This window comes from Prionailurus viverrinus, chromosome A1 (genome assembly GCF_022837055.1).
Source record: "Prionailurus viverrinus isolate Anna chromosome A1, UM_Priviv_1.0, whole genome shotgun sequence".
NCBI classification, from domain to species: domain Eukaryota; kingdom Metazoa; phylum Chordata; class Mammalia; order Carnivora; family Felidae; genus Prionailurus; species Prionailurus viverrinus.
The window spans coordinates 169286471-169306556 of NC_062561.1; the positions used below are offsets into that span (position 1 = coordinate 169286471).

At 37.1% G+C, this 20086-nt stretch overlaps 1 protein-coding gene across 2 annotated transcripts in view; it reads right to left on the bottom strand.

Moving 5' to 3' along the window:
* Positions 1-20086, bottom strand: part of FBXL17 (F-box and leucine rich repeat protein 17) — a 501406-nt gene that overhangs the window by 316517 nt on the left and 164803 nt on the right. For both annotated transcript variants that reach the window (XM_047855114.1, XM_047855106.1), the window contains one exon: positions 3415-3545. In XM_047855114.1, the coding sequence (XP_047711070.1) occupies positions 3415-3545 (131 nt within the window). The remainder of the gene's footprint in view (positions 1-3414; positions 3546-20086) is intronic.

Below are 20086 nucleotides of genomic sequence, written 5' to 3' on the forward strand. Positions count from 1 at the left end.
AAACATTTCACTAAACTTAGAGTCAGAGAGAGTAGGGTAGATATAACAACCAGACGTTTAATTTAAGTCACTGATAGAAATAGTGTCCTCTTTTCATAAACCACTTGGATTTTATTTGTATTCAAAAGCAATGGTAAATGTCAAATGACTACTAGACCATCCTTCTGAATACAAGAAAATATCATGCTGTTTAACTCTCTAAACACAAAAAGTGCTTTTAGAAAAACAAAGATAAAGAACAGCATGTCTTAGTCACACACATCGATAGAAGAACCAAAAAATGCTAAAAGATACCAAGAGCATAACAATAAAGACCTTCAATTACTACATATTTTAAGTTTTTGAACTTCAAAAGAAAGCTTACAGATAAGAATTTTTAAGTTCAAGATAAATCTTATGTGTAAAGTTCTGAATATCAAAGTTTATCTTCATGTAAGGATTCCTTTCTTAAGGCTAGAAGCATTAAACATAGATCCTTTTCAGATGTACTACATATAAAACAACATCTAAAGTTTCTATTATACTTTTATTAGAAAAGAAAATGAGAGTCCTTTTAAAAATTAAGAAATTTACATATTAATGTCAGTTGTGTGTGAATCCCAACTATGAAATGGAAAATTGACTCATTAGCCACCATGTGCTTTTTCTCATTTGTCCTCACCCAGTTTTTAATGCAGCAATGATGGAAAAATACATCTGCTGGAAAAGCTAACGAAAAATCATATAAAGGTCTAAATTTAATAGGAATAGTATGACCTTCCACTAAACAAAAGATCTGAAAGAATTAAAAGAGAACATGTATAAAGTGCCTATCAATTACCTGGGTAGTAAAGGTTACTTTCCTCCCTTCTCTCCTTACAAGGCTCACTATTATCTATCTCACTCATTAAGTCTTATGTCACCTAAAGAGAGCAACCTTTGAGAGCACGAGGGACTCAGTGCCCTACAGTCAAGAGACACAGTACCAAGTATTTAGTAGGGGGTTAATAAATGCTTCCTGATTTACTAGAGGATAATAATAATGAACAAATGTAAAACAGACGCTAATTGATAGGCTAAATGCATTAGTGCATTCCACTGCCCTCTATATGAAAGGTTACTAACCCATCTTGGCTAAGTGCTGAAATTATAATTAAGTCTGACGAGAAGTCCTAGATTTATACCAATATAATTACGAATATTACTTAGCTTAGTGATAGAGTATGGTAAGAACAATGAGATGAGTAATTTAGATGATACTGCAAAGTGGGTTTTAATGTTTGAAACTTCTATTACAGTACACAGGATAAGTGCAAGTAGTGTAATTAAAACCTAAAAGAGTCTGATTTTTAAAACTCTACCGCTCAGCCTCATTAAAATGCATGTTTTCTCAATTAATCCAAACTTTTCCATTAAAAACATAAAAATACACTTTCATTCCTTGCAAATAAATCTCTACAGTACATATATTTAGGATCAAATACCAAATAACCATTACAGTTAAGTAGGAAAAAAAATTATTGAAATAGCAAGAGCTTTGAAAAGATGGAGCCTAACAAAGGAAAGGAAAGACAAAGTGAGAGGTGCCCATGTTCTCATTTGTAAATATCCAGTTAGGACTAAATAAGCATTTGAAGAGCCAGAAGATTAGAAATCCCTAAATATCTTTATTTAAATGATATAAACCTAAGCAAAATGTTTACTTAGAAGACAACCTTTCTAATTATACATGGGCTGCTTCTTATTTACCTCTGTATTCTTTAATTACTGATTCTTCCACATATGTCAGCTACACAGAAAATTGGTGTGAAATAAAAGGAAATCATTTTCATAATCATTTTGTTGAAGAAACAGTTTTTTCCTTTTAATTCTTTGTATTACTAAGTAGTTTATCTCAATATTAAACTAAGGCAAAACATCACAGGATGTTTCCTTATGCACTTTATCTTATTAGATGTTATGAGAAACACTTAAAAGATTATTTTAAGATGTCATAAAATTGACTGTAGAAGAATGTTGATTATAAAGAAGAATTTTTTTGAAAACATTTTTATCAATTTCCTGTAGATTTCAATATACCCTATATGGAAACTATTACTCAAAAACAATAAATACCTTTTATAAATGATGACCATGTGATCTGGATTAGAAAATTTTTCAAGAAAAATTTTACTAAGAAAGAGTCAAGTCAAAGGCTATCACATAACTGTAAGGATAATGTGGGTTAAGTTACAAAACTGTCACTAGAACTTACCATAATGGGGGAAAATGGAGTCCATGTAACTTTAATTTTAAGTACAAAATTAAAAGAGGAGGGGAAAAGTATTTTGATTTAAAACATTATCTGACACAAACTTAATAAATCATTGCTCCTATTTATGCAAAAGTATTTAAATTTAAATAGGTACAAATTTTAACTGAAATAGTACTTTCTATTCTGAAAGCAAAATATTTTTGGTGGCTTATCTTTAAAAAAAACAAAAACAAAATTTATCCCTCAAAGTTACTGGACCAACATCTTGTCTCTTGTCTGTATTTCAGAACCTACCTACATAATCATTAGCAGCGGAATAGTCCTACTCCACATTTGATTTCATTATAAAGAAGTCTACTCTCAAGGGCTCCTCCATCTAATTTTCTTTCATGCAATAGTTCAAAGAAAAATGGGTTTATCATTGCTTACAAGAAGAAAACTACCCATTTTATACATTTTGACACTATGTATTAAACTGTCCATCACGTGACTTCCATTTTTAAAACTAATTATATTGATGCAGAGAACAAAATGTCATCCTTGAGAAAGGACCTGAATGCATAATATTTGAAATCATTTCTTGGGGCGCCTGGGTGGCGCAGTCGGTTAAGCGTCCGACTTCAGCCAGGTCACGATCTCGCGGTCCGTGAGTTCGAGCCCCGCGTCAGGCTCTGGGCTGATGGCTCAGAGCCTGGAGCCTGTTTCCGATTCTGTGTCTCCCTCTCTCTCTGCCCCTCCCCCGTTCATGCTCTGTCTCTCTCTGTCCCAAAAATAAAATAAATGTTGAAAAAAAAAATAAATAAATTGAAATCATTTCTTAGAATCATTCTCCTTGATAAGTGAACAGTAAATCAAGCACAAAAGTTGCAAAAATATTAAAGTAACAAACAATATATCCTGGATGGGTGACAAAGAAAAATTCAATATACTGCTGTTATAACTGTTTAGGCAAACATTTGAATCAAAACGCATAAAACCTTGTTGTAAATATAAGCAGTGGATGGATTAAAAGTATACGTCTAGATGGTTTTCAAATCTTAAACATATCTATTTCCAAAAGGCATGGCTACATTAAATTTTCCTTAAAATTGTCATGCCTTGTTATAATGATAATTAGTATTTGGTCAGTAGAACACATGTTTCCCTCTGGAAAACTGTTTTCAAGATGTTACAATGGTTACCTGTCATTTATGATCCAGTTCAGGCAGAGATTGAGAGAGCTAAGATTTTTGCACCTCTTGACAATTTCCATCACGGTTTCATTATCCAGTTCAGTGATATGACGTAGGTCCAAGCTGGAAAGATTTCGTAGCTAATGAGATAAAAAAAAAAAGTGAAAGATGAGAAAGATAAATGCTACATTCATTCTCAAAATTTATATAGTTTATTACAAAGTAGAGTATCACACTGTATGATACTGAAAATAGATAACAGTCTAATCAAGTTAAACTCATTCATATAATATTTTATGTACTAAATTAGAAATGGAGAAGTATATATATATATGAATGGCAATATATATATATATGAATGGCAATAAATATTAAAATCAAATAGATTTTATTGACATTTCATAAGAATCAAAAATAGCAACATAATACGTGGGAAAGCTGTTAAACATATCACATTAAGTACCTACAGTTTAGTAAGATTATTCTAACATTGTTCAATTTCAGATATTTATCTTCAGGATTATAACACCACTTTTGTATAGGTTTTTGCACTTTTTAAAAGATGAGATATGAGTAAGTGGTTAATTCGGAGATACTCTGGTGATATTTTATCAATAAACTCCAAATAGAACTATTACGTGTAGTGTGTTTTACCAAGTGGAAAGCAATATAAAATGCTGTTTAAGTAAAGATTTTTCTCCAGGTGTCACCTTCCCCATTTCTCCCTTTTCTCTCCTCCTTTCCTGAGGTTTCTTGTCTTCCCCTGATGTTTAGTCTCCAAAGAAAATTAATAATATCATTTAAACAAAGATGGAAATCATCCTCTTCAAATAAGCTACAAATCAAATAAGGTATTTTTGCTTAATAACACGTAAAGAATTATTCTGGATGCAAGTGATAAACCAAGTAGCACCCCTTCCAAATATGTCTAAGCCCTAATATGTTACTTACCTGGCAAATGAGACTTTGCAGATGTGATTAAAGTTATGGATTCTGAGATGGAGAGATTATCCTGGATTAACAGGGTAGGCCCAATCAAATTACATGAGCCTTTATATGCAGACTACCTTTCCCAGCTAAAGTCAGAGAGATGTAATGGAAGGTGGTGTAGGAGACATTAGAATTGTGAAAGGGATTCAACATGCCTTTATTGGCTTTGAGTATGGAGAAAGAGAACTAGGAGCTAAGGATTGTGGGCATCCTCTAGAAACTGGAACAGCCCTGAGCTGAAAGCCAGTAAGAAATAGGGACTTCAGATCTACAACCTTAACTGAATTCCATCAAAAACCTGAAGGAGCAAGAAAACAGATCATCCATCCCCTTAAGCTGCTAGAAGGGAACACAATCCAGCCAACACCTTGATTTTAGCCTGGTGAGACCCATGTTGTACTTCTGACTTATGCAGCTACGGGATAGTACATTTGTGCTATTTTATGCTATTCAGTGTGTGGTAATTTTTATGTCAGCAGTAGAAAATGAGTATAGGGCATTTCTAGCACTGTGAGGGAGCTTTCCCAGAACTGGCCAGTCTTCTCTATGCTTACCCTCAAATCCTTCCGTAAAGGGATCAGGTTAGTCCTGCAGGAAGCTGACCTGCAGGTGTAACCCAACCCAAAGGCCTCAGAGGAATGAGACAGTCAAGTTCCACCCAAGGTTCATTGAGTTTCAATCCGAAGACAACGTAAGACACTGGAATCTCCACTGTTGTCAGGCTACAGGGAAAGAAATGCTCTAAAACAGCATGGTCCCAGAGAACTTTCTGATGATGGAGATATTCTATAATCGTTGCTGCCCAATATGGTAACCATAGTCACATGCAGCTACTGAGCACTTAAAATGTCACCAATGTGAGGGAGGACCTGAATTTTTATCTTATTTAATTTTGTTTAATTTACATTTACTTTTTATATATGTATGTGGCTAGTGGCTACAATGCTGGGCAGAGCAGCTCTACAGAACTGAGTCCACTAGGCAGCACTCAAACACTCTTTTCCACCTCAGCTCACAAAGGAAGTAGTGACACAGAGAAGGTTCACACAGAGCAACTACTCACTGCTCCCTGATATATGCTGCAGAACTGAGGAAAGAAACAGAGATAGCTAAGAGAGAGGAAATATGAAAATGTCCACAACAGTAGGTACATTCTTTCTAATTGAGACAGCAAGCTTCTGTACACTAAGGGCTGCATTCTGAAGATTCATAAAAAGATTTAGGAAAATGTCTCTATAATCAGCCTATAGGGTCAGATAATCAAAGCCACCAATCCAAAGTGAGACTCAGGACAACACTCCAGAATGGAGGCAGAACCAGGAAAGAAGAAATGTATTCAGGGGCACCTGGGCAGCTCGGCTGGTTAAGCATCTGACTCTTGATTTTGGCTCTGGTCATGATCTCACAGTTCGTGGGTTTGAGCCCTGCATCGGGCTCTGAGCTGGCAGAGCGGAACCTGCTTGGAATTCTCTCTCTCCCATTCTCTCTGCCCCTCACTGCCCTTTCTCTTGAAATAAATAAACATTTAGAAAGAAAGAAAGAAAGAAAGAAAGAAAGAAAGAAAGAAAGAAAGAAAGAAAGGGAGACAGAAAGAGAGAGAGAGGGAGGGAGGGAGGGAGGGAGGGAGGGAGGGAGGGAGGGAGGGAGGGAGGAATGGGTTCTAACAAAGTTCCTACTCAAGTTACCATGGTCTCAGAGCCTTACCAACAACAGAATATGATCGGTACTTGGCAACCAAAGTACACAGGGAATGCACTCACTTTGTTAAAATAAAACAGACTGTTCTAACCACTTCAGTAGCTCCAGATAGCTCACCAGTCAGAATCAGGGCAGCCTCCCTGTTTCGCCTTCGGTTCTCCTCATTCCTCTCTCTGATGACGAGAATCAATACCAAGCCCAGGGCCCAGAGATGAGCTGCTCAGGCTCTAACATTCTGCCTCAAACGTGACTCCTGATCCTTATCCTTTACCCCTTATATATAAGGCAGACTGGCATTAAATAAAACAATGATCAAAACTTTTCGAAGTATCTACAGGAACAAGAAACAAATACATAAAATACAAAATAAACAGCAAAGTATGTTTTTTTAAGTTAAAAAAATGTTTATTAATTTTTAAGGTGGGGGAGGAGCAGAGGAAGAAGGAGAAACAATCCTAAGTAGGCTCCATGCTGTTCGCGCAGAGCCTGATATGGTGCTTGAACCATCACCTGAGTTGAAATCAAAAGTCAGACGCTCAAGTGACTGAGCCATGCAGGCATCCCCAAAGTTTTTATAGTCTTTCTGATATTACTAAAATTCTAATAAGGAATCAAAGGGCTAATACATATGTTCCTTATTATGTTTTCTTTCTGACATATCTCTATGTGATGGGCACAGAAACTGAAGTCATTCAGAGTAACAGTTGGGCATGGAACAAAATGGAAGGCTGTGAGTCAAGTGCCGAAATCTTTGGCATCCAATATCTCTATGAAGGAGCAGGAGACGCCAGGAGTATAAAAGATGGCAGTAAAATGGGAGACAACAAACACCAAATGGCACAGGTTTCAAAGTCTCAGTGTTTTATTAATTATATTTATTGTTATTATTTTTCATGAGGGTAGAAGATTGATAATCTGAAAGCAGCTGAGAGCAAAGATCTTGCCCCTACCTCCTGACCCTGAGAAACATAGTGAGAAAATAAACAAGTATGGTAGGCAGAATGCTAAAATAACCCAATGATCTAGGCCCTGGTATAATTCTGACCCTGTGTGTGAATAGGATCTGTGAATATAATGGGGGTATCTTCCTTATAAGGTTAAGCTGAAGGGATTTTGCATCAGTAATTAAGATGCCTGACCAGTTGACACTGATCTAGGCCCTGGTATAATTCTGACCCTGTGTGTGAATAGGATCTGTGAATATAATGGGGGTATCTTCCTTATAAGGTGAAGCTGAAGGGATTTTGCATCAGTAATTAAGATGCCTGACCAGTTGACACTGAATTAATCAAAAAAGACCATATCCTGGATGGGGCTGACCTAGTCAGGGTCTACACTAATGGTCTAGAGGTCAGAGACATTCTCCTGCTGGTCTTGAAGCATTCATTACTCAGCCATATTGTGAGAGGAACTGCAAGAAGCCTATAGGAACTGAGAGAAATCCCTGCATGAAGGCCAGCAAGATGATGGGGACCTCATTACTACAACTATAGGGAATTGAATTCTGCCAACAACTACATGAGCTTGTAAGAGAATCTAAGTTCTAGGAAGAAATGCATCCCCAGTTGAGACCTTGATTATGGCCTTGTGAAACACTGGAAAAAAGGCCACATTGGAGTGTCTAGACTCCTGATCCTTGGAAATGTACATTGTTTTAGGTTCTAAATTGGTGTTAATTTGTTACGCAGCAATAGAAAATTAATACAGAACAGCTTCAGGGTTCTCTATCTTTGAAAAGAAGCCAAGTTTCTCTTAAGACAAGGGTAATATCTTTAACCACCTTAAACACTGAGGCCCACTTCCCTCCTTCAGATGTATATGCTCACAAAGGCATAGAAGGAGATGCGTGGTCCATTCAGCCTTCTCCTCTAGGTGTATCTTCAAAGGCCAAGAAAGTACTTCCTGGGAAAATAGGCAACTCGAATTGGCCACTCCTGTTAGCTCCATACTGTAGTGAGGGGAGGTCTTGTTAAATTTTTCAAATCCAATCCTTACTCACGGAAAGATGAATTTATTAGAATTGCTTCATGAAAATGTTTGCATATCCCCTGGGTTTTACTCAATTTGTATTTCTTTAAATTTTTTGTGTATTTTTTTGGGAGAGAGAGTGCAAGTAAAGGAAGGAAGAAAGAGGGGAGTACAGAGGATCCGAACTGAGCTCTGGTTGAAAGACCAACAGCAGTGAGCCCCATAACTCATGAACCACGAGATCATGACCTGAGCTGGTCAGACACTCAACCGACTGAGCCACCCAGGTGCCCCCTCAATTTGTATTTTGTAAACAGTCACATTTCCTATAAATATCTTAATAGTGTAAGGACCTGTCTTTTTACTTTCACAAATCTTTTATTTTTCACAAGAATTTGTACTGGGACTAAAAAAAGGAGCTAATTGTTTCTTTGGTCAAGTTCTCTTGTTCTCAGTTAAGCAAAGATGAACTTTTACATATCAAGGATTAGTCACTGTTACATTTGATACTCTTACTATTAAAGCTCCTCTTAGTAATGTATCCTATACTTGTATTTCCTATATAAAAAATAACCATTTTCTTAAACCACATTATTTTTATAGTTAGTTTTCTTTACAGGATATGTTTTTGTATATTTAAACTGAATTATAATTAACATACAATACTACATTCGTTTTAGGTGTATGACATACTGATTCGACAATACTTTACCCAAGGTTCACGACAAAAGTATAGTCACCATCTGTCACCACACTATGTTATTTTTGACTATATTCCCGGACTTTTCATCTCCATGACTTATTTATTTTACATCTAGAAGTTCGCACCTCTTAATCTCCTTTATCTATTTCAACTATCGCCACCCTGCAACACATGCCCAATTTCCCTTTGGCAACTACTTGTTTGTTCTCTGCATTTAAGAGTTTGTTTTTGTTTGTTTGTTCATTTGTTTTGGTTTTTAGATTCTACATATAAGTGATATCAGATGGTATTTGTCTTTCTCTGACTAATTTCACCCAGCACTATACCCTCTAGCTCCATCCATGTTGTCACAAATGGTAAGATCTCTTCTTTAAATGTTTGGTAGAATTTACCTACGAAGCCACCTGATCCTGGACTTTTATTTGTTGGGAGTTTTTTGATTATTGATTCAACTTCATTACTAGTAATTGGTCTATTCAAATTTTCTACTTCTTCCTTAGTCAGTTTTGGATTGTATGTTTCCAGAAATGTATCCACTTCTTCTAGGTTATATATCTGTTGGCATATAATTTTTTTATATATAATATTATCTTATATTCCTTTATGTTTCTATAGTGTCAGTTGTTATTTCTCCTTCTTCATTTCTGATATCATTTGAGGCCTCTCTTTTTTTCTTGATGAGTCTGACTAAAAGTTCATCGATTGTGTTTATCTTTTCAATGAACCAGATGTTGGTTTCATTGACATTTTCTTTTGTTTTTTTTTTTTACTCTCTATTCCATTTATCTCTGCTCTAATCTTTATTATTTCCTTCTTTCTACTACCTTCGAACTTTTTTCTTTTCCTAGTTCCTTTAGGTGTGAACACCCGAAAGTCTGTACTACTGTTAAGTATATACTGTTCTGGAAATGCATAAAGAAACAAATAGCCTCTTTGAATTGCAGGTGCTGGATGGCTTTCTGGGCTTATGTCCTGACATATCTGTACCACAGCAAAATCAGAAATACACAAAATGGACCCATAGAGATGCTAGAAAATACTTTGAAGCATGACTATTAAACCTGAGTGTTAAGGATGAATTTTGCTATGTGTAACCGTATGCATATGTGAACTATTAAATATAGCCATGTATAATACATATACAGCATCACTTTATTTCCAATTATTCTTTATTATAGTCCCTAGAAAGACACAAATTCATAAAATTTTTACCCGGTCACATAAATATTTCCTACACATGTATATTTTGGAGTCCTACACATGTATATTTTGGAGTCTACCACAGCTTCTGAGACAAAGTTTCTATGTGAATTCTTACATATCTCTTAGGTTCCTTCGCTGTAAATTATCTTTATCATAACAGAACAGTGTGAATGTACTTGGTACCACAGAAGTGTACGCTTAAAAATGGTTAAAAAGGTGAACTATGTATGTTAGGTACATTTGGCCAAGATACAAAAGAAAAATCACTTCATCAACCAGGACATAGAAGGAGGCTGTAATAAAGTTGTGTAAAGAAGAAAATTTAAAGCTGTTTGTGCAGTTCAGTCCCCTCACATTACAAAACATAACTGAAGACCAAACAGGTTTGAATAACTGATTAAGGAACAGATAACAGGGAGAGAGATGTTAGCAAATCTAAATTATTTTATAGACTTAAGAAAATCCAAAGATATCTTCTAAAATTAATGGAATAGTAAGAAGTAACAATTCCAAAAACTATCTCTATGCAATAAAACCTCTAATTTTAGTTGGTTGATTCTTTAGCTTTTAGAAATCCTGCATCCAGGACCATTCCTCACTGCAGGGCAGGTCAAATGATGACACTGGCCCACCTGTGGCTGATGCCTCCCTGTTTATTGTCCATAAATGGAACATTTCTTACTCTTACAATGGAGCTCAAACTCATACATGGGGAAACAAGTTTACTTTGGCTATCACATGTAGCATTCTGAGATCTTGAAAAGAGCATTTTACTCTCGGATCCAATTAAGGCTCATTTTATTATGAGCTGACAGTCATTGACTATGCTCATGTGGTCTTCCCTATGACTATTTTGGCCAGTTCAGCATGAAATACAACAGTATCCAAAGGCAGTTTCAGAAGGCTAATTCCTGGAAACCAGCATTATTACAAGACACGTACTGAGGACTTTTTATTGAAAACTCCACAAACAGCTCTGTCAAATTTATCACATTCCTTCCCTTGCTATGGGAATTTCATAATAGTGCCCTCAAGTGTTTCATAAAAAGCTACCTAAAATAATCCTTCATAGTATAAAACAAATAATTACATTTAGGAAACTGGCATTTTAATTAAACTTACTTTCCTTATAAATTCACTGGTAGCTGGGTTATACAAATCACTGAGGATCTGAATAAACAAAGTTTACAACCAAGATCTTCTAAACACGTCACTCCAATTCTTAAACATGTAGTAAGGTATTTTAAGAGAAGCCCAAGTCAGAATGTAGACTACAGGTAACCAACTTTCAGTTTAATTTTGCTTTTATTGAGAAAAAATATTACTTGTAACTAATTTAGGTTAAAGACTAAAATTAGTCAATGATTGGTATGGCCATGTATGTACTTAAGTATAAAATGAGACACTAAAATGTTACCTAGGAAACAGTTTTGAAGGTTTATAAAAAGACCTCAAATGGCTTCCAAGTTCTCGTAAGACTCTGGAAAAGTAAAAAATTAAACAAAATCCTCAATTGTGCAAATTGACTATGGTGGATGAACCAACATAAGAGGACTCACGGGACCTTGGCAGTGCCAGCAGGGATGTTCCATCAATTCAGGCTAACAAGGATAATTCAGATGAAGCCAGTTGGAGGTAATAATTTTTAAAAAGAATAAAGACTTCTGCATAGTTTAATATGTTCAAAGGCCAACCAGTCCTAAATTACTTCTTACCAGCCCTGCAGATGTTGGTTTTATTGGGACTAGGTTTCAAAGCAATCAGTCATAATCTTTAGGGAGCAAAGTCAAGGGTTAAGACAGGCTGCCTTGTGATATCAGGGTTACTGGGGCTGCAGACCAGCACCACATACTCATCTGCCAAGATGGAGGTCATGGGAGAGAGCAGAGGCACAGGGAGACAGAAGGATCAGAGAAAGACAGTTTCTCTGGGGAAGAGTCTCCTATTAGCGACAGGGAGGGAGACACAAGAAATAAAGGAAAGGAGTTGTAGCACAGGTCTTGCATGGGAAAAACAGGAAAAAAAGCGGGGGGAGGGGAAAAATTAAGACTGCTGGGAATGGGAAGGAAAGGGGCAGAGAGGGAATTTCTGTCCCTGAGCATAGGATGGCTTCTACATCTTGACAGGGTCTGATATCTACATTTAGAGGATTTGGTTGGACAAGAGAGAATGAGCGGCATCCCTTCTGCTCATCAACTAGCTCTGAATCTCAGCTTGGTTAAGGCTTGCACTCAAGTATAGAAATGGTAATAAAAACTAGATAAGCTACATTTAGGAAATCAGGTGAAACCTTCCCAGCACCTCACAGAACCAAGAACCTCAGGATGTAACTGAAAGCATTTAAACAGCCTGAGATCCTGGCATAGACAATAAAAATTTCTAAATCTAACCACGAAAACAGGACTTTCAGGGTATTGAATGCTGTCACATACACAGTAGCTACTATGTTAATTCTCTGACACTTTATGTATTCCTTCCATCCACTGCCTTCTTAATCACACTGGGCTACTGTTTCTTTGCATTATTTCCAAATCCAAGGTCTGTTTCACTCTGCCATTCTCCTACTAGATCTGACATTTTTTGCCATTTTATTCACATCCTGTTTTGCTTTCTAGCACACTTTACTGCACTGTGTCTCAGAGCTGTACCTTCTAACTCCTTATTGGCACATCACCAGCCAGATTAATCTTCCTTAAATAACTCTGGCCATATCTCTCACCTTCTCTGAAACTTTTAGGAAACAAAAATATTCAACTGCAAAAAAGAACCCCAGAACTTGCCTATCAAAGCCCTTCACTATTACTGCCATTTTCTGAAATCTGTTAAGCTAGCTGAAATCTCTTTCCCCAAATTTTGAGAGGCTAGTCTCAATGTACTCAAAGAGCTGTGCTCATTACTTTAAAATTGCTCTCACTTCACTCTTTTTATGCAGATAACTTGAAAGTGTGTCTACTTCTCTCCCTGCCACTTATTCAACTGCCTAGTTCCTACCTCAACTTCTCCACAAAACCTTCTCAATTACTTTAGAGAGAGTAAAAATTAGTGAGTATTGGAAATACAATCTACTTGCCTAACACAAATTATTAACCAGACAGTCTCCAATATTAACTATGCCCTTTAGACAGGAACCATCAATTGGCAGCAGCTGCCAAGGGACCAGGGTACAACCTTCCCTTCCTGCTACAAGTACCTGGGAGACCCCTCTTTGTCTTTCCCAACTCTTTCACTTCCCCTCCACCTCCCCTCCTACTCAACCAGCCCTTCCCAGGCTCTTCTGCTCAGGAACAATCTTTCACCCCAAACACTTGCCATCCAGTCTTAATGCTTGAGCTGGTCCATATCTGGATAGTTGTGAATTTTCATTCATTTGTGCATACTTACTTAAATGTCTCCTCAACACCTGACTCTAACTTGGCTGCACATTAGGATCACATGGGGAACTTCTAAAAAAATACTGATAACGAGGCCCCATCCTTAGGCATTCTGATTCACTGACTTGAGGTAAGGCCAGTCATTAGGATTTCTGAAAAAGATACCCAGCTGACCACAGCCTAAATTGGGAACCACTTCTCTAATACAGAGCTATTGAGGTTTAAATCCTGAAAGTGTAAAACTAATTCATAAAGCTCAGCCTCTTCAATCACTCAAATAAAGAATGCAGAAGAGGGGCACCTGGATGGCTCAGTCGGTTAAGCGTCCAACCTCGGCTCAGGTCATGATCTCACCATTTATGCGTTCAATCCCCGCGTTGGGCTCTGTGCTGACAGCTTGGAGCCTGGAGCCTGCTTCAGATTCTGTGTCTCCCTCTCTTTCTGCTCCTCCCCCGCTCATGCGCGTGCGCTCTCTCTCTCTCGCTCTCTCTCTCAAAAATAAACATTAAAAAATCTAAAAAAAAGAATGCATAAGATATTATTCATATGATCAATAACTATTTATTGGGCACCTATCATGGACCAGACACTATTCTAGTTGCTAAAAATACAACAGTGAACACAGCAGACAAAAAAACCCTGTCCATAGGGTGCTTATATTCCTACTTGGAAAAAAGTGAGGAGAAAAATAAATAAGTAAATTATATAGTATGTTAAAAGTCCTATATAAAAAAAAGTACTATAGAAAAAAAATAAAACAAGGCAAGGCAGATGGAAAACAGTGGAGGGAAGGGATGAGATGGGGTATGATTTTAAATAGGCAGTCAAAGATGATCTCATTGAAAAGATGATCATTGAGCACAGATTTGAAGGAGGCGAGGAAGCACACAAAACATGTTGATGTCTGGGCCCAGACTTAGTGCGAAGACCCTGGGATGGGAACAGGAGGAGCATTTTGGAATGGGGAGCCAGAGGTATTGCTGCAGAATGAACAGAAAGAAAACTAACAGGAGACATAGTCAAAGAGGTGAGTGAAGACAGGCAGACTGTATGAAACCTTGTAGGACAAGGTAAGGATTTTAGCTTTTGCTCTGAGGAATTTGGGAAGCCACTGGAGGGTTTTGTGTAGGAGTATGACATGATCTAACTTACATTTTTAAATGATCTTCTAGCTTCTGCGTGAGTCTATAAGAGAAGCAAAGGTAGAAGCAGAGAGAGACTATACTGAATTAATGTAGTCAATCAATATCTGACTTGGTCCACAGTGATAGCAGCTAGAGGTGGTATGAATATCAGATTCTGGATATATTTGAAAGAAGAATCAACAGAATTTTTTGACAAATGGATTATGGAGCATGAGAGAAAAAGAAGAATCAAGGACGATTCTAAGGTTTTTGATTTGAGCTCCTGGAAGGTATTGCTCCAATTAACTAAGATGGTTTGGTAGCGGATAGGAAAAGAGTTTGATTTTGAATATGCTATGTCTGAGATGCCCATTAGATGGCCAAGAAAAGATGTCAAGAAAATTTGGAAGTCATCAGCACACAAATGGCACTTACAATTGATTAAATTCGTTGGGTTAGCCGGATACAATGATAGTAGGGTACACTTAACAGTGAGGGAAAAAAAAAATTAATTGATTGATTAAATTAATATCCAAGCATACATAAGCATAGTAATAGAATATAATACATAGTCGGCTAATCTGATTCTAAAAAAATTTTTAAATGCATTAACAGCAATAGTATCCTGAGCCACCTTGGGGCAGTGACAGGCTGGCTTCATTTCCCATCAAAGCATAATTCAGCCTTCACAGCTCCAGGGCACATCCTCTGTAAAATCATCTGGGATGCCCACTGTCAGAGTCAGAGACTGCCCTACGTACACCCACTGATGGTGGTCATTCTCCCACCAGGGCCTTCAACACGCTGCTCTACAGTTTGGTCTAGTAAGTGTTCCTCCCACTAGAGTCAAAGGCAAGCTACTATAGGTCAGGGCCATGGCTATTCACCTTCATGTCACCAGTGCCTTACACGGTATTAGGTGCATCAAACTCAATTCATTAAATGCTCTTGCTAAGTAAATCTGAAATTAGGGTCAAAACTTTAAAGATATTTTCATTTATTTACATTTCCAGAAATCAGGTATCTGTCCCTCTAACTCTATCAAATGCAGGATCTAAGGCTCTGAAGCTACGTGTTTTTAAAAGTGATATTTTTGAACATTAGTGAACATAAAGTTCACTAAGATGTAAGTATTAAATAAAAAAAAAATCTCATTCCACACAATTAAAGGTCATTTAGAACAAGAAGCACAAACAGTTCTCTATTTACATATTTGTTTTTAAAGTGAAGAACAGTTTTTCTTTTTTTCAAGCCTCTGTAAATTGTCAGCATTTTGATGTGTGTGGCAGGAATTCTGAAGAATTCACCAAAATTGTAATCACTGTCTTCTGCTGCAGAAATGTGAATTTGTTAATTGGATTTCTGCGTCTTGGTGTACCAATTCAGAATGGATGCTCTGCTCCTCATCTTGTACTCTGGCAGGCAGCAGTCTCTAATTGACTTTTTTCTAGGACTTTTCTTTCCACCAGATCCCTTTCTTTTCTCCACATAAGATTTCTGGAGCTCATAACAAACTACAAACAGCACTTAAAGTTAGCAGCACTAAGCAGCCCTGTCACTTTTTTACCCAGCAGGAGCTAAGAAACAGAACTTCTCCTCAATTAAAAAAATAAAATGTTCACACTGTTTCACTCACATAGGAAAAAAAAATCAAAGCTTAAATAAACTAAGGGCAAATTAAGTCAAATGTGAATGCAAACAAGGAGAGATTATTTCATCTAACTGGACTGGTTGGGTACTTGTCCTTCATTTCTTTGCAACAAGGTCCGAGATCTATTATAAAAACAAAAGACAGTCCATGGAATTTGGAACCTATCTCAGTGACTGGCATCATATACCACACTTCAGTGTGTCAGAAGTTTGGGAGGTACCTTCCAAATAAAAGTTTCATGACCTAATTTTTTAAAGTAGGAAAATAAATGAAACTTAGCCCAGGACAAAAGCTTGTCATATCCAAGCCAAGCGACCTGTACGTTGACCTCTTGATCACATGCTACTCAGGCAAAAGTCTTATCATTCCAGTCTTTATTTTTAAATGTATGAAGCTGAAAAACAAAAGGATGCCATTAATGCTTTTTAACTTAAAAAAGTATTCTGACATATATATTTTTTTGGCATTCCAGAAATGTTACCGAAATGTTGTACCTACTCTGTAAAATAAAATGTCTGTTTTTTTCTTTCTTCCCAATTTAGAATATGCAACTGGGAGTCACCTTCACATCGAAAATCTCATAGCCTTACACTCTCATTTCTGGGCTTCAGCCTAAAGCCACAGCTCAGAGGGAAAAGTGCTTAAATCTTAATTTCAGAAATGATTCTTCCTATTCTGTGACCAGGTACTGTTTCAGGGAGTGTGAACTAAAAAAACGCTGGTGCCCAGAATAACCACCAGCGGGGCCACCGACCAGTGTTCGGTCTTCCATGCCACCAGAAAAAGACTTCCTAACACACATGGCGGAACAGCATGGGGCCTCTGTCAATAGGTACATGCAGCTTCTCTCTGAGGTTTGCCCTATAAGTCTGGAGCACCCTGAGTCACCAAGGAAGAAAACAGCTCACCTAGGCATCCATCAGCAGCATTCTCTCCTCTCAATCTCAAAGCCATTTTTATGAGAAGAAACATTCCAAAACATATATGTCATACTTCTTTCTACACTCCCCCTTACAGTACCCAAATAAAACCCCAAATATTCCTTCTAGTTGGAAGACATATCTGATACTAACAAACTTACAATTAGTCAATTGGATCACCACTACTAGCGAGAAAAGAGTCACTGAATCCATCCGAAAAGAAATCAAGATGTAAGTTGGGAAAAAATGCTATTTCTTCCACAGTCTTCATTTCTGGCAATGTACTTGATTTAATTGTTCATGGTACTATCCAAGTGCCCCAATCACCTATGATAATGAAAGAATGAACACTTTCCACATGAGAAAAATCTTAGAAGACTCAAACTTTTTAAAGGGCATGTAAAGATGTGTACTCAAAATCCAAGTCAGGAACTCTCCAAACACTAAATCAGATTTCAATTGTTTTACCTTTGTTCTATAATAACCATTTTGAGAAGCAACAGCATTTGGTTAAAATATATTTAAATTTGAAATTGGTAAACTTTAGTTCCTCACTCTGCTAATGGCACTCAAGAGCTAAAAGTGAATGATCTAAAAATCAAAGTTAATATCTATGCTACAGGCAGTATATCGGTTATCAGTAAGAAACGGTAATCATGGGACTCCTGGATGGCTCAGTCGGTGGCTTCCGACTCTTCATTTTGGCTCAGGTCATGATTTCACGGTTCATGGGTTCGAGCCCCGCACCAGGCTCTGCACTTGAAGTGCGGAGACTGCTTGAGATTCTCTCTCCCTCTGTACCTCTGTACCTCCTTCTGTACCTGCGCCATTCACACACACACTCTGTCTCAAAATAAATAAATAAACTTTAAAAAAATGGTAATTAAATAATATAGATCATGAAATTACATTATCATTAAATAGAAAATACAAGTTTTTCCAAAGTAAGCTGCAAAAATTTTATAACTTTGCCTTATATGTTAAAGTATCACATTCTGATACAAAGAACTATCCATCTGTAATGCTACTCTCTCAACCTATTTTGTCCATCTATGAGTAAAAGGCTTCAACCGAGATGAATTTAAAATAAAATAGCCAGTGTACATCTAAGGTATAGCTTTAATATCAAATTATGGTTTACTTTAATAATATGTACTCTGAGTCACTTATGCCCTCTCATATCAATAAAAAAAAAGCATGACCAAGATTTTTGAAAATGAAAAAATAAACAGAAGTGGACATGATAGCATGTTATTTTTAAATTATCAGTCAAAACCATCTAAGATGTAACTTAAATTAACTAGTGACTAATAACCAATAACTCAGATAACTAGTTCACAACTTCTTATTTAGTCAAATATTTTTCTTCAAATTTTCCTCTATGAATGGACATTATAGATTATAGCACTGAGAAAACATTTAAATTTTGTCTTTCTAGGAGCATGTATACAAACTATCTTTTGAGAATTAAGCAGCTAGTCCATCATCCTATTTTGGGGACTCACCATGGCCTTGTAGCTTCATTGTTTTTAACTGTCACATAGCTAGCTGTCTCTATCTCTCTAGCTATAGCTTGTCTAGATCCAGAGCAGAAGTACAGGTAGTGATAATTTTAGGAAGGGTCAAGAATAACTTAAATCTTACATTATGTGCAATTCTCTGCTTTGTGCTTTGATCGCCACCATTACAAGATCCTCTGAGAGGAAATAATTATCGGTTCTACTCTCTTAAAGGGGGTCTCATGTAAGAAACATGGAATGATGCAGAAAGAAGGATGCATTAGGGTCAAACAGGAAAACAGAAACCACTATAAGTATTTATTAAAATTACACGAAGGGAATTTCATTAAGGAAATTGGTTATTCTGGTGAAGCAGAGGCTAAGAAGAAAAACTGGAGAGGCTAGTGTAAGCCAGAGATTTTGCAACAGCAGGAAGAACATGCACCCAAGGAGGGAAGGACAAAAGGACGGGTCAGTGTTACTGGAATCCATGGGCTATGGCCATCCAATACAAGCTGGAGCTGCAGGGGATCTGTCCAGGGCTAGAACCATGGAGGAAATAAAGCTGTCTCCAGTAATGTTACCTGAGACAGAGAGGGAGGGAGAGAAATACACTAGTTTCTCACTTCCTTTGGCCTAGCTGCCTCCCACTGAATGCAGCCTGGAGAATGAAGTCCTCTGTGATGCAGAAGCACATAGCTTAGAGAGAAAAAAGGATCTGAGGACTAACAGACCTAGGGGTGAGAACAAAGTGAAAGGAGAGGGTTAGGAGATCCAGTTTCCAAAAATAAGAAAAAAGTAGTCAATCTAATGGGAGTTCTTTATAACAACCCAGAAGCCTAACTGCCAGAGTATTCCTGCAACTTGCCTGAGAAACGCAGTGCTAACCAACTTTGTTTTCTTTTCCAGCTAGATGAGATCTGTAAAAGTCATCACTTGTGCTGCCTTCTCAGGCACGGGGGTATTGTTTCATTTTTAAAGATCCAAGATTGATAGCCAATTGTATGTTGAAAAAGTACCTCTGATCAAACATAATAACCAAGCATTTCCTCTAGTGAATATAAAAGAGAAAGCTCCAGTGGAAAGCTTTCTCTTGGGAAAAAAAAAATGTTGATGGCCAATCATCCCACTGGGATACAATCAATTGAAGGGAAGTCTACCGTTCAATTGCAGGGAAGTCTACAGGAGGGGAAGCAGCTATATTCCTAAAGGTTTTGTAAATACAGTGTGATCAACAGCTTTTGTGTAAATGCCTGTGATACCTCTGGGCTGGATAGCAAACATGTGAGAAGCTCAATTGCCTTTAGTCAATGGACTCGATTGGCCTCTATTATTGGGCCACGGTGTCTGGAGAAGAAGCAGCTCAGAACCAAACTTTATTCCAAAAAGAATTATGGAAAATAATGAGTAAAAATATGTTGGCTCAAATTCTGGTTAAATACTGAGGATTCAAGCTAAAATTTCAGAACACATACCTCTACTGTCACATAAATAAATTAGCTTTTGACTAACAGAGAGTTACTATGGAAATGAATTCCCTATTGTCCAAGAATG